The sequence below is a fragment of the Panulirus ornatus genome, chromosome 58 (assembly GCF_036320965.1).
Source record: "Panulirus ornatus isolate Po-2019 chromosome 58, ASM3632096v1, whole genome shotgun sequence".
Lineage (NCBI taxonomy): Eukaryota > Metazoa > Arthropoda > Malacostraca > Decapoda > Palinuridae > Panulirus > Panulirus ornatus.
Genome location: NC_092281.1, coordinates 5,814,503 through 5,830,196, shown reverse-complemented (window position 1 = coordinate 5,830,196; position 15,694 = coordinate 5,814,503). Strand labels below are relative to the sequence as shown.

Genomic DNA, 15,694 nt, shown 5'->3' with positions numbered 1-15,694 from the left:
GCAGATGTTCCTCTTACATGCGGTTCACAGTCAACAGGAAAAAGTGGCTCTTGCATGAAGGTTCTTCCTCTTACATTACAGAGTGGGTTGCACTCCGCTGGCTGAGTCATGCTGCTTAGCGTAGTTTGCCATCATTCACATAATGACACAATCACAAGCAAAGTCTTTCAGTTTCCACGAAATGAGTTGCAACTATCGTCATATTGTCTCATGTGTCAGATACAAAAATGACACTTGCTTTCTTGCTCAGGTTTTTTTAGAAAAGAATCTTGAAGAATGATTAGCACAAAACCCAATCATCCAAATATTAATCTCAAGTGACGAGCGAAGTTGTTATAGGTTAAGATAACACGAGCATAACACGAGCATAACACGAGCATAACACGAGCATAACACGAGCATAACACGAGCATAACACGAGCATAACACGAGCATAACACGAGCATAACACGAGCATAACACGAGCATAACACGAGCATAACACAGTTGGGCATAACACAGAGAACATAACACGAGCATAACACGAGCATAACACGAGCATAACACGAGCATAACACGAGCATAACACAGTTGGAGCAGAAATGTTCTTTGTTTATTATATACATTATTTTGTTAATGAGTGACGCACGTCCTCTATAATGTCCTGTTGGTTCAGATCAAAGCAAAGTTGAATAAGTAAAGGAGTGGTTTGAGCCTTACAAGAGTCAGAGTTATTGTTTCTTCTACTTTCAGGATATAATGGATAGTCAAAAAGTGAATTTCTCCCAAACTCGGACTATGTTCAGTAAGAAATTAATTACCATTTAAGTAATGTTGCCAATATGTACGTATAAGCATGCTTGATACATGATTCTTGATAACATTAGAAATAGAGTAATAAACTATAAACATTAGACACATCACCAACAGATCTACGGTTATGTATGTCTGAGCGGGTGGTATAACTGTGGTGAACTGTGAGACCACTTCACGAAACTGAAAAGTATTCCAAGTGAATCATGAAAGAAAGAAGGGTAAGGTCTTGTGTGTGCAGGTGGTGTAACCTGAACTGTGCCTAGTATAGGCTTGCTTCTGCAAGTCGCCTGATGGTCCTTGGGAAATCCTAAACACTGGCAGGTTGCCCGACATGTTGACGCTAACACCGAAGCAACACCTAACGCCACCCGCTGCCATGGCTGGGACACACACAACAGACGCCACCCATAGCAGCGCCACCACTGATTTGGGAGGAGCAAGCCCAGGTAGTCAGCCACAACACCCAAGCGCACATATGATCATGTTTCAGAACAGAATGGTTGGTCAACGTACCATAGCACAGGGAACCCAGCGCTACAAGTCCCGGCAACAAGGAACGACGGGGTGCAAGAAACAGGTCCCCTCGTCAACACCTGGGCTGCCAAGCAGTGCTAGAGTTGCTTCTGGAAGACTCATATTACTGGCGTCTGCTGGCGTGGACCCAAGTGTAGCCACTGCATCAGGTGGGTCTCCAAGTGGAGTACTTCCTCTGTAACACTGATCGGGATACCCCGACCACATGTTTACAAACCTAATCTCTGAACACTGTAGGAACCACACAAAGATGGTACTACAGTTGAGGGACCTGAGTCACAGGGAAGGGATAAAGGTTTTGCATTTGTTCACCTGGGAGGAGGAAAGACTGAAGGATGATCTGATCACAGCCTTTATCTTCTTAAGACAGATCGATGGCGAGGACAGTGAACAGTTCTTTGAGTGATGTAGAGACAGAGCAAGTAGAGGATTAAATCAAACAAAAAACCTATTAAAGAAAATATAAATAAGTAATCTTACAGTACAGAAGTGATACATGCGTGGCATAGAGTGACGGAGAACATGGTTGATGCAGACGACATGCATCCATGTAAGAAGTTATGTAATGGAAGAGAATGTTCAAGGGATGTGATCCCACGAGTGTAAAACTCGCTCCCTTCCCCACACTACAAATAGGTGATTACAAGTGATTACATCTTAACACCCCACATAGTTACACATCTGCTCACTCGCAATCTCCCACACTATTGAGGGGATGTACTTCACACGTGAGACCACAGAGCCTCGCTCAAGGACGGCGGAGGCCAGGGGGTTACCCCCAGGCAACCTTGCCCCGTAGCATCCCCGTCAGCAAGGTCACAACTCAGCCATTTACCACAAGGACGCCAACCTGAGAAATTGTTTAGTCACTTTAGTCTCCTCTGTTGTTACATTATTAATGACTACTGTTGACAAGTTAACTATATCGGTGCTAGACGGCGGTGCTCCGTTAGGATGACGCTGGGATTTGAATAACATTGTTAAGTAGTGGCACCTGATGATAAGGTGGAGTGTCTCCACCAAACATGTCATGCCACATGTATAGAAAAAAATATATGTTAGATAAAACTGTATAAACTCAAAAGAAGGAGCAGAGAAAAGGGGCTAAGTGAGGATTTTTTCCTCTAAGACTCAGTCATCTGTTCTTGACGTTACCTCGCTAACGCGAGCAATGACGAATATGTGTGCGTGTGTGTAGAGGTGTGGATAGGGAAGAAAGAATATTTCCCACGTATTCCCTGCGTGTCGTAAAAGACGACTAAAAGGGGAGGGAGCGGGCGGCTGGAAATGCTCCCCTCTTATTTTTTAATTTTCCGAAAGAAGGAACAGAGAAGGAGGATAAGTGAGGATTTCCTTCAAAGGCTCAGTCCTCTGTTCTTAACGCTACCTCACTAACGTGGGAAATGGCGAAGAGTACGAAATATATATATATATATATATATATATATATATATATATATATATATATATATATATATATATATATATATATATATATATATATATATATATATATATATATATATATATAAATATATACTCCCGTGAGTCCACGGGGAAAATGAAACACGAAAAGTTCCCAAGTGCACTTTCGTGTAATAATCACATCATCAGGGGAGACACAAGAGAGAAATATAACAGTCAGTTGATATACATTGAAGAGACGAAGCTAGGACGCCATTTGGTAAACATGTGATTGTCCAAAACATGTTTTGGACAATCACATGTTTACCAAATGGCGTCCCAGCTTCGTCTCTTCGATGTATATCAACTGACTTATATTTCTCTCTTGTGTCTCCCCTGATGATGTGATTATTACACGAAAGTGCACTTGGGAACTTTTCGTGTTTCATTTTCCCCGTGGACTCATAGGAATATCTTGATCACGCGCAAAATTGTGATCCTTTCCAATATATATATATACATATACCAAGGTAGTGAGAAAGACGTAAATATGTGGTAAACCGTGATGTTTACCAAGTATAAGGGAAAAGATGGTTAAATCGAAATCTTTTCCATCCTGAACATTGCTTTTTCATTTCTTCATAATATCGGCTGCTTGAATACCCTGAACTAAAATGCAAAATGCCGACGGAGCCTGGAAACGCTGAAGAATCAACATGAATAAGTTTTAAATGTACTTGATTGTTGTATGACACTGATGTAGCAGGTCAGTGTCTGCTCTGCCTCCAGGGGAAGAGAAAGACAAAAAAGAAATCTTCTGTCCACAAGGTCAAGGGTTCAAAGTACAGCAGCAGCAGCAGGAGCCATGTTGTGCATACTGTTGTAATATACCAAAGTATACAGCAAAGACATACGAGGGCATCTCCTGCTGAACTACAATAGCGTGTATCAATTCTTATGCAAACAGCGTTGTTGTTGTTGTTGTTGTTGTTGTTGTTGTTGTTGTTGTTGTTGTGTTGTGAGAACAATGTTGCCATCACTTTTCGTAGGAATTCATTATGTCTTCCGGTGTCAGTGTCGGCCTGTGTCGTCATAATTAAGATGTATCTTGTGAGACAAACCATCATCAGTCATGTTTCGTGTGACATTCACATCTTCAGGTTAGCTGCTTGTACCCGGGAGTCCAGGATGGTCATCTGTCATCACATGGTTTAGCTTCTTCCATATCTATCGTCCATGATAGACCATCTACTACTGTACCGACCTGTTGGTTGCGGAAATCTTAGAGTGTATGTAACACGTCGTACATGTATACTGTCTAGAAAGTTATCGTATATTCTGATCAAACATTTCAGTTTTACTCGAAATGTTTTACATCAAACAAAAGGAAATGCGACCTTATCGAGTCTACCATACTTACACAGACTTAAGCTGTGTGTGTGTGTGTGTGTGTGTGTGTGTGTGTGTGTGTGTGTGTGTGTGTGTGTGAGGGATCAAAATTTAGGTCATTATATGTATCATTCTATAATGAACCGATGACAATTAGTTTGCTCGTATAATCCGTCCTCTGTCGTTGCAAAGACGTTGTAGTTTAGTGTCAATTATCGATGTATGGTGTCATTGTCCTTCTACACAGCATGCCCTATCCATTCAGCAAATCAATGACTGTTGTTGTAATCACATGAATATGCTGCGAAGACTTGGCTATGGTTAGGGAGATGTGGCCAGGGATAGAGAAAACGTGGCCAGGGATAGGGAGAACGTGGCCAGTAGGTGGGGGGTGGGGGGAGAGGTTCTCCCGTCATGGTCATAAGTTGGGTCGTAAATCCTGCTATTCATACGTCTAACGTAAATCAACTTAGTGGAACAGGAGAAGTCTCTGTGAACTCCTCTTCCTCACAAGTTAGCAAGAGAAACTCCCAATGACTGAGAGAGAAACGAGGGATCAGAACCCACTGGCAGGAGACGGATGAACGGAACACTTCCCATAATATCATTTGGTCACAGCCAGCGAGGTACAAGGTATTTCCTTACCTTCCCACGCGCCCGGAGAGCTTGGCTTGGTACCACACGGATAGTTTGACTGGACAGGTTATGAGCGTGTTGCCCAGGAGGATGCTATACTCTCCCTGCGTCACCCAGGAAGATGGTACTGCCCTTACGTCACATGGGGGACCTTGCAATCCAAATGACCTCGAGTACTGGAGAGGAGGAGAGGACGGCCAACCAGGGACGCGCCTGTTAGATACTACCTGACGTCCCTCGCAGAGACCAGACGGATGGTGTGTTTGGACACGACCTTCACGGGTGGTTCCCTTCGGCTGGGTCACTATGGAAATACCGAAGATGCTTCTCTGATCTGAAGATAATTCATTTATTCGTCATTTACCCAAATAGAATTCAGTTATTCATGGTTTAGCCAAAGGTAATCTAGTTATTCGTGGTTTAGCCAATGGTAATTCGTTTAGTTATGGTTTAGCCAAAGATAATCCATTAATTCATGGTTTAGCCAAAGGTAATTCAGTTATTCATTGTATAATCAAAAGTAATTGTTATTTACGATTTTATTCCTCGTGTTTTATGTTTTCTTTTAGTTTTGTTTTACGTTTTCTACTTTACTGGTTTATGTTCGTGTGAGTGTGATGGTTAAACTGGTTTATGTTCGTGTGAGTTTGATGGTTAAACTGGTTCATATTTGGCCCGGGGATGGCTGCATCGTTCATGATGGGGTGAGAGGTGGGTACACTTGTTCTTGCTGGTAGGAGTCGAAGTCCATGCAACATTCTTTAGTCATGCTGAGAATAAAACTAATAAAACATAAGTTTCTGTCTTAATGATTTTTGCGCTATAGAGAGCAGACAACAGTCTGTCTCTTCTGTAGTAAATTTCCTTCATCGCTTTTTGTTTCCTTGCCATCAGATTCTAACTTGGGTCTGTTGAAGGACCAAGTTTCCAAAGGTGGCAAGCAGTGGTCGGAGAGAGGTATATACCAAGACCCAAGGATCCAAGTGGTTTCCGAGTGGTTTGGATAATTATTCAGGAAGATGTTCACATTCCAGGGTACACACACACACACACACACACACACACACACACACACACACACACACACACACACACACACACAAGAATACATACATACATAAATGTACATGCTTGATGGATGGACAGACAGATATTTGAAAATATGAACATTCATCCGTCAACAACCACTATGTTGTATGAGTCCACACCAGTGTACAGAAGACGCGTCACTGAGCACCGTTAACACGACTATGATAATCGCTAACCTCTGACTTCGTTGTGAGGTTACCTTACATTTCCTTCCGTTCACATTATCCCAGGTAACCTTCCCTTAGTAGAATGTCCTACAGGTCGGGGCACCAACATTCCAAACAGCTTACATCTTCACAGTAAGTTACGGTACATTTTTCAGACTTTTTACGCTTGTCACGGATGTACTTAAATATAAAACAGTGTACCTTACCCACTCTTTTTATTTTTCATTACATAAGATTGCATGAAGCTCCTCCCACTTTTTAAAGTTCCGCCCAATCAAGTCTCCCAGACCAGGGCAGCGTTGGGTATATAACATCCGTGTCCACCAACCGGACAGACATTGTCCTCGACGTGGGTCCTGCTCCTCGCACACCAAACATGAAGCTCGTGAGTACACACTAACACCTGACGTCAGTTTCTCATAGAAACAGCCAGTCTCCAAGTCTAACTCCTGCTGCAGCTACTACAACCATTCCCATCTTAATTCATCTCTTTAGCTAAGTCGAGACCGAGCCACAGACGTTGTCTTTGTGACCATCTCAATTTCCTTTTTCTAGTAGTGGTCATGAATGGTGTAAGTTAGTTAGTTAACGTAGCCCATGATAATCACCACATGGACTAAACCGTCCGTCCTGTGAAAACATGCAACACAGTCGAAAACACTGACGTCACAGTTACTTCCGTTTATTGATAGCCATTACCAAAGTTATAACAGATTTATCGCTATTGATGTTATCATACTCATCACCACTAGCACCTCCAACTACTGGTAGTACAATCATCACCACTAGTACTTAAATCATCACTAGTGATATCACAATCATCAGTAGTGGAACCCCTCCACCACCGACACCACCTTCACAACTGGTACCAGGATCAAGACACAACCTCCTCCATTCCTAGTATCCCAACCATTATCGCTAGTCCCACAACCTTTCATCAAACGTTTTCAGCCGTACGTGTTTAACCAGTGAGAGTTTCACGAGAAAAGATAAGCATAGAGTGATGTAGAAATAAGAGAATGTAAGAGAGACAAAGTGAAAGACAGTGGAATGAGGAGAACGTTAATGTTTGAAGGCCAGTTGGAGACTGACACCACGAGGGATGATGGGGCGATGATAGGGCTGCTGTGGGACGAGGCCAAGCTCGTGAACCACCGGGTGAGACTGGCTTGATTAACTCCGTAACTTCCTCAGCTTCACCAGTAGCTCGGCTGCATGATACGTGACTGAGTTTTCAATATATTCAGAATGTACTTCCCCTTATGATCATATTCCTCTTTTTCCGAAAACTTTGAACATAATTGTTGGTTCTTACATATTTTTTTTTTAATAAACTTTAACTAAAGATTTTTACAATTATGCTAAAGTTTTCTTATGGTTTAAACTTTATACTGGCACTTGATATGAAGGTTTGATATCTCTTTTGCTCACTTTTTGATAAAAAAGATGCAGATCTTCCAGACCAGAAAAGTATATAGCTTCGGCTTCTGTTTCTATCAAATTCCATCAGATCAGCACTTTATTTTTACTTTTGACAGATGCTCTTGTTGTTTTATTTTCATAGCAGTAGACGATATTCAACTTAACCCTCTCACAAGATAACTAGCATCAGTCTATGACCATAATCTATGTGTTCCTCAGATGAAATTCTTTTACTTGCCACCGATAGAATGATTTTATAAACTTGATCACAACCCACACAGGTCATCCTCGCCTGCCTGGCCTCCGTCGCCGTTGCTGCGCCCCAGTTCGACGATCTCGTCGCTCCCGCCCCTCAGGTCGAGGAGCTCATCCTTCCCTCTCCTCGGCTCGAGGAGATCATCCCTGTAGTGAAGATCCTCCGTGACGACCGTCAGGACGACGGTAACGGCAACTTCAACTACGCCTTCGAGGCCGACAACGGCATCGTCGTAGAAGCCGCTGGCACCCCTGGCTCACTAGGACAGGTCAACATGCAGGGTATCTTCAGGTGGGTGTTTGCTACTGTGTGATGCTGTGTGCATGTGCTGTAAGGTATAGAAGCATTCTAAAACGTTTCATGGCTTGTGTTTATCATGAAATTATTGTTTTATGAATATTTCTTTACTAAAGAAGTTCTCAGACTAAGCTGATGGTCATCTCACTTCATTTCTAAACCAGTGTCCACACATCTAAGTGTGCTTTGGGAGATCCCTCAGTTCTCATTGTTTCCCCTTCAGATTCCTCCTTCCCGACGGACGTACGGCCGAAGTCCGCTACATCGCTGACGAGAACGGCTTCCAGCCCCAGTCCGACTTTATCCCCACACCTCATCCTCTCCCCGCCCACGCCATTGAGCAGATCCGCTTCGCTGAGGAGCAACGTGCTGCCGGTGCCACCTGGGACTTGCAAGGGAGGCGACTGACTCGCTGATTTCTCTCAGAAATATTTCATTTATCTGCCTCTCGTCTCTTGTCAGTACCACAGCAAATGTAATGAATCATCATTCCAATAAAGCATCAAGAAAAAGGTTGTTATATCTCTACCAGTGACCAATCTCACACCTCATGAGTCTGGAGCCACAAGTCTTACCGACACCTTCGTCTTTTAAACCCAGTACGTCTGAGGTGCCCCGCCAGTGAAATTAAAAACTTTTAGAATAAGAATGTGATTAACCAGAGGCTAGACTGTACATGCCACAGCAGTATACCCTCCGGCGAAAAACATTCTCTCCCTGTAGTGTCAAGAGAGAGAGAGAAAGAGAGAGAGAGAGAGAGCTGCAACAGAAGTGACAAACGTACCACAGAACGTTGCTCCGTTACTGACGATGTCACAGAGCCCCGCTGGGCCTCAGCCTGGCGAGGGTCCTCGTCTCATCACGGACCTCCTCCTCCTGGCTTCCCTCCATCGCTGAGTCCTTTGACTCTCTCATGACATACACAGTGAGCACTGTTGTGCCACCTACACTATTATCACCAATATTCTCATGTACTCTACAGCAGCAGCCTCAGTGAACCTAAATTTTTTCATTAAGCTTAAAGGTACTCTTTCATTGAGCGTGCATACCACTCTCTTCACTTCGATATTTTTTTCTCTTTTCTATAAATCTCTGCAAATCCTCACCCTAACTTTCACAAGATAGTTATCAGCCATCACACCAGCTGCCCAACTCAGTGCGCACATGCATTTGCACACACACACACACACACACACACACACACACACACACACACACACACTTTTTCCATGTGTACCTATATTTTCTGCCTTTGTTAGGTAGCTTCAAGAACAGCAGATGACTGAGCCATATATATATATATATATATATATATATATATATATATATATATATATATATATATATATATATATATATATATATATATATATATATATATATATATATCCACAGTGTTGTTCGTATAGCAATCCCCAGAAGTTTTACAAGTAAACAAAGTGAAGAAAAGGAAAGAATTGGTAATTTTCAAACGAATCCTTTTTGCAACTTTAATCTTACCAGTTACTGATATATATATATATATATATATATATATATATATATATATATATATATATATATATATATATATATATATATATATATATATATATATATATATATATATATATATATATATATATATATATATATATATATATATATATATATATGTGTGTGTATTATCCCTGGGGATAGGGGAGAAAGAATACTTCCTACGTATTCCCTGCGTGTCGTAGAAGCGACTAAAAGGGGAGGGAACGGGTGGCTGGAAATCCTCCCCTCTCGTTTTTTTTTTTTTGATTTTCCAAAAGAAGGAACAGAGAAGGGGGCCAGGTGAGGATATTCCCTCAAAGGCCCAGTCCTCTGTTCTGAACGCTACCTCGCTAACGCGGGAAATGGCGAATAGTTTGAAAGAAAAGAAATATATATATATATATATATATATATATATATATGGTATATGTATGTCATCTAAACTAAATCATGAGTTCCCTCTTCTCTCAAGACACAATATTACATAATTCGGAAGCTGCGCAGAAGCCCAGGCGGGTGTCCACTCACAGACCGACCATAATGCGCAAGACTGGAGAAGTTGCCATACATTTCCTCCCACATACATTCTCCAGACTGCCTGTCCTCTGCACCAACATGGGTCACCTAGCCATTGACACTTTTACATTTTAGAGAAAAGAAAAGAGAAAGTTATCTACGTTTCGCTGTTCTTGAGATATATACACTTGAGATATTTAGTTCATTATGTATATAATATTTGAACTGCAGATGACGTTTTATATTTTGCTTGTTCTAGGAAGAAGGTATAGCTCCTCCCCTTCCCATGTGACTCCGCCTCTCCCTACCTTTGGGCAGGTAGGGACAGCGTCGGGTATATAAGGGCAACGTGGACCCCAGCGTGGTATCGACTCCGGCGACGCGTCTTCCTCACACACACAACCCAGACATGAAGCTCGTGAGTACACACAACACCTGACGTCTCTCTTCCGCCAGTTGTAGTTGTAACGTTAGATATTGTTATGTAATATTTACATCCAACAGGTGACGCCATAATCGTTTCACTTGGTGTTACTGGTTTATTTGTATGTGTCTTACTCACAGTGGCAACCACTCATTCATCCAACGATCCCCTGATACCGTTAGGTCTGCCAGTGGTACATTACCGTTAATACTGCCACCTTCACTGCTACCACTGTACTTTCACTATCACTACAGCTACTGCTGCCACTATCACCATCACCACTATCCTTGTGCTACTACTACATATCCATGACTACGTGTGCTACTATCATAGTCAAAACTTCAGAAGGATTAGTTTCCATTGTTCTAGCGACAGTTTAAGTCAGGGTTGTGTAACAGATGAGAGGTTCACTTTCCATTTTCTCTTCCATGTGATGAGGATCAGAGCCTCAGTGAAGTCCTCTCCTTCTCTCGCCACAGATCATCCTCGCCTGCCTGGCCGCCGTCGCCGCTGCCGCCCCTCAGTTCGAGGAGGTCATCCCGATAGTACAGATCCTCCGTGACGACCGTCAGGACGATGGTAACGGCAACTTCAACTACGCCTTTGAGGCCGACAACGGCATCGCCGTGGAAGCCTCAGGCACTCCTGGCTCACAAGGACAAAGCAACATCCAGGGCATCTTCAGGTAGGTGTTCATTACCACTGTGACTACAAGCCCGTGTGTTGTGAGGTATAACAATACTGTGAGACGTAACAGCAGCTCACCTGTGCATACCACAGGGAATGTTTGAAGAATATTTCCATACCAAAGCAAGAGATTCTTCTGTTCGCTACTAAATGTCATATGACACCTTCTTTATCTTCCAGCCATCTTTGGATCTTTTATCTGCTTCGCTAAGTTCACCAGTTCTCTGTTTATCCTTCAGATTCCCCCTTCCCGACGGACGTACAGCTGAGGTCCGCTACATCGCTGACGAGAGCGGCTTTCAGCCCCAGTCCGACCTGCTGCCCACAGACCACCCTCTTCCCGCCCACGCCATTGAGCTGATCCGTATGACTGAGGAGCTGCGTGCTGCCGGTGCCACCTGGGACGAGCAAGGAAGACGACTGACTCGCTAATTCCTATCATAAGAAATAAGAAAAAGTTTTTCTTGTTACTAAAATATCGATTACATTAGTTCTTTAATAAAACAACGATTACATTAGCTCTTTAATAAAATACTATGCTGAACAAGCGTGTTTTCCCTAATTCTACTGGCTGACAAGCTCACAGTACCGTTGAACTCCTAGCAAACACATAGGGCTCAGGAGTCTGAAGACTTCCTTAACTTTCTTTGTCTTTAACTTGCATGACAGACGAGTGCAACAAATGAAATTAACCTTTAGCTGTACATGAAGGCAACTAGCAACATTCTGTGGAGCTTGGTGATATGACCACGGGAAATCTTGTTGCTACAATAGTCACGAGAGAGATCAGTAACTGGTAAGATTAAAGTTGCAAAAAGGATTCGTTTGAAAATTACCAATTCTTTCCTTTTCTTCATTTTGTTTACTTGTAAAACTTCTGGGGATTGCTATACGAACAACACTGTGGATAGTTGCACGAACAACACTGAGGATTGTTGCACGAACAACACTGAGGATTGTTGCACGAACAACACTGAGAACTATCACACTAACAACGACTGAGGATTGTCACACGAACAACTGTGAGGATTGTAACACTAACAACACTGGGGATTGTTACACTAACAACACTAAGGATTCCTGCAATAAAAAACAGCAATTATTGTCATTCTCTCATGTGGAGTATACAATTGTTTGTTAATGGTAAGTGGTGGTTATGATGCCTTTAACAGTTTACCTTTCTAATATGGGCATCAGCGTTCTTTTGACTTCTAATGAACACATATCTATATATTTACATACTTGATCTCCGCTTCTCGTGTCAGAGAGGTAGCGCTAGGAAACAAACGAAGAACGGCCCATCCACTCTCATGCACATACATATTCATAAACGCCCATACGCATTCATATACGTATATATATATACATATCAATATATACACTAATACATTAATATATATATATATATATATATATATATATATATATATATATATATATATATATATATATATATATATATATATATATATATATATATATACACACACACACATGTACATAGTCTTACTTGCTTGCCTTCATCCATTTCTGGCGCTAACCCGCCCCACAGAAACAGCATCGCTACCCCCTGCTTCATTGAAGCAGCGCCAGGAAAACAGACAAAAAAGGCCACATTTGTTCATAGTCTTAAGCTGTCATGTGTAATACACCGAAACCACAGCTCCTTATCCACATCCAGGTCCCACAGACCTTTTCATGGCTTACCACAGACGTTTCACAGGCCCTGGTTGAGTCAATTTACAGCACTTTGACCCCGGTATACCACATCGTTCCAATTTACTCTATTCCTTGCACTCCTCTCACCCTCTAATGAACATGTAGATATATATATATATATATATATATATATATATATATATATATATATATATATATATATATATATATATATATATATATATCATTTTTGCTTTGTCGCTGTCTCCCGCGTTTGCGAGGTAGCGCAAGGAAACAAACGAAAGAAAATGGCCCTACCCACCCCCATACACATGTATATACATACACGTCCACACACGCAAATATACATACCCATACATCTCAATGTACACATATATATACACACACAGACACATACATATATACACATGCACACAATTCACACTGTCTGCCTTTATTCATTCCATCGCCGCCTCGCCACACATGGAATAACATCCCCCTCCCCCCTCATGTGTGCGAGGTAGCCCTAGGAAAAGACAACAAAGGCCCCATTCGTTCACACTCAGTCTCTAGCTGTCATGCAATAATGCCCGAAACCACAGCTCCCTTTCCACATCCAGGCTCCACAGAACTTTCCATGGTTTACCCCAGACGCTTCACATGCCCTGATTCAATCCATTGACAGAACGTCGACCCCTGTATACCACATCGATCCAATTCACTCTATTCCTTGCCCGCCTTTCACCCTCCTGCATGTTCAGGCCCCGATCACTCAAAATCTTTTTCACTCCATCTTTCCACGTCCAATTTGGTCTCCCACTTCTCCTCGTTCCCTCCACCTCCGACACATATATCCTCTTGGTCAATCTTTCCTCACTCATTCTCTCCATGTGACCAAACCATTTCAAAACACCTATATATATATATATATATATATATATATATATATCTTGGAAAGGATCACAATTGGCCGAGTGATTATTACACGAAAGTGCACTTGGGAACTTATCGTATTTTATTTCCCCGTGGACTCTGGAATATATATATATATATATATATATATATATATATGTATATATATATATATATATATATATATATATATATAGAGAGAGAGAGAGAGAGAGAGAGAGAGAGAGAGAGAGAGAGAGAGATCAGGGAAAAATGTTTGTAGAAATCTTATCAAGTTTCCGTGTATCATTCTAGACGCCTTCATAAGGTTCTGAAATAGTAGCAAGAGGATTATCCTCCGTATCCCAGGGTGTTGTGGAAGGTGATTAGATGAATCTGAAGGCCTAAGATGGAGGGGGTGGGGTCGGGGATAGGAAGGCTGTGGTAAGTGTAGTTCTTGTTCAAGGTACATTTGGCCTTGGAAGTGGATGGTGTGGGACTCGAAATAACATACAGGTATTGCAGGTCTGGGAAGGTGCGTGAAATGTGAGAAGGTTGAATGGATACAGCGAGCGGAGGCAAGTGAGAGAAAAGAATAAAATGAAGTGTTTTTCTTGGTTGTTTGTGAGAGAAACCTGCATGTTTTATGAAACCTTTCGTCTCAACACAATTAAAAGATGATCCTGTACTCTTGGAAGATGGTAGGGGTTATCTGCAAGACGAAATCATACTATTTTCTTGAAGGGATTGATGTGATAGATGATGAAATCCAAATAGATAAGGTAGTTTGTTAGGGAAAAGAAATATTCACCGTTGAAGAGTTAGATTATCTGTCGCTCTCCGTATGGAACGGGAGTTCAGGGATGACTACGGGAGATCACATACAGTGTGACCCAAGGATGACCACGAGGGATCACATATAGTGGTGACCCAAGGATGACCACGAGGGATCACATACAGTGGTGACCCAAGGATGACCACGAGGGATCACATACAGTGGTGACTCAAGGATGACCACGAGGGATCACATACAGTGGTGACTCAAGGATGACCACGAGGGATCACATACAGTGGTGACTCAAGGATGACCCCTAGGGATCGCATATAATGGTGACTCAAGGATGACCACGAGGGATCACATATAGTGGTGACCCAAGGATGACCACGAGGGATCACATACAGTGTGACCCAAGGATGACCACGAGGGATCACATACAGTGGTGACTCAAGGATGACCACGAGGGATCACATACAGTGGTGACTCAAGGATGACCACGAGGGATCACATACAGTGGTGACTCAAGGATGACCACGAGGGATCACATACAGTGGTGACCCAAGGATGACCACGAGGGATCACATACAGTGGTGACTCAAGGATGACCACGAGGGATCACATACAGTGGTGACTCAAGGATGACCACGAGGGATCACATACAGTGGTGACCCAAGGAGATGATGCAAGGATGATGCTGGTAATGATAGGGCAACCAAACTGAGACTGGTGGCGATGGCGTTTTTCTCTGAGAGATCCAGCCGCGGTGAAAGGTCTGCGTGCAAGAACGTTTCACCAGTGACCAACTTGATTATCAATACATATAAAGCATAGATGAATGGGTATATGTATATAGATATACGTATGTATATATAAATATGTATATGTCATGTAAAACACAGTTTTCTCAGTAACTCTAACCAGATGGATCCAACACTCTATACATACAAAAAACCAGATGGATCCAACACTCTATACATACAAAAAACGGTGAGCGTCCTGTTACTGGATGACCTTAGTCATGAAAGTGAGGTTGCCTTACAACTCCCCCGTCTACATTCTCCCAGGTCCCCTTCCCCATCCTCTACGTCACAGTGGCCACTCAGTACCAGCAATATATGGTTATCTTTATTAAAAGTTGTACCTATGGCTCACTATTGAACAAATATAGATAGATGTACACCGAATACCTTTCATATATGAACCAAACTTCATCTACAGTAAGAAAACATTTG

General features: G+C 42.2%; 2 protein-coding genes across 2 annotated transcripts; both read left to right on the top strand.

Annotated features, from left to right (window-relative positions):
* The first annotated feature begins 6,305 nt into the window (after positions 1 to 6,305).
* LOC139766753 (cuticle protein AM1199-like) lies at positions 6,306 to 8,501 on the top strand. Its single transcript, XM_071695673.1, has 3 exons — positions 6,306 to 6,399; positions 7,718 to 7,983; positions 8,213 to 8,501. Exons 1-3 carry the CDS (start codon positions 6,391 to 6,393, stop codon positions 8,403 to 8,405), a joined length of 468 nt encoding a protein of 155 aa, XP_071551774.1. The 5' UTR covers positions 6,306 to 6,390; the 3' UTR covers positions 8,406 to 8,501.
* Positions 8,502 to 10,283: 1,782 nt separating this feature from the next.
* On the top strand, positions 10,284 to 11,681 carry LOC139766752 (cuticle protein AM1239-like). Its single transcript, XM_071695672.1, has 3 exons — positions 10,284 to 10,441; positions 10,927 to 11,132; positions 11,374 to 11,681. Exons 1-3 carry the CDS (start codon positions 10,433 to 10,435, stop codon positions 11,564 to 11,566), a joined length of 408 nt encoding a protein of 135 aa, XP_071551773.1. The 5' UTR covers positions 10,284 to 10,432; the 3' UTR covers positions 11,567 to 11,681.
* Positions 11,682 to 15,694: the final 4,013 nt, after the last annotated feature.

Bases quoted from the DNA above. Each gene is read 5' to 3' on its own strand.
- LOC139766753 (XM_071695673.1), top strand. The intron at 7,984-8,212 runs GTGGGTGTTTGC...TTTCCCCTTCAG, and splicing joins AACATGCAGGGTATCTTCAG to ATTCCTCCTTCCCGACGGAC.
- LOC139766752 (XM_071695672.1), top strand. The intron at 11,133-11,373 runs GTAGGTGTTCAT...TTTATCCTTCAG, and splicing joins AACATCCAGGGCATCTTCAG to ATTCCCCCTTCCCGACGGAC.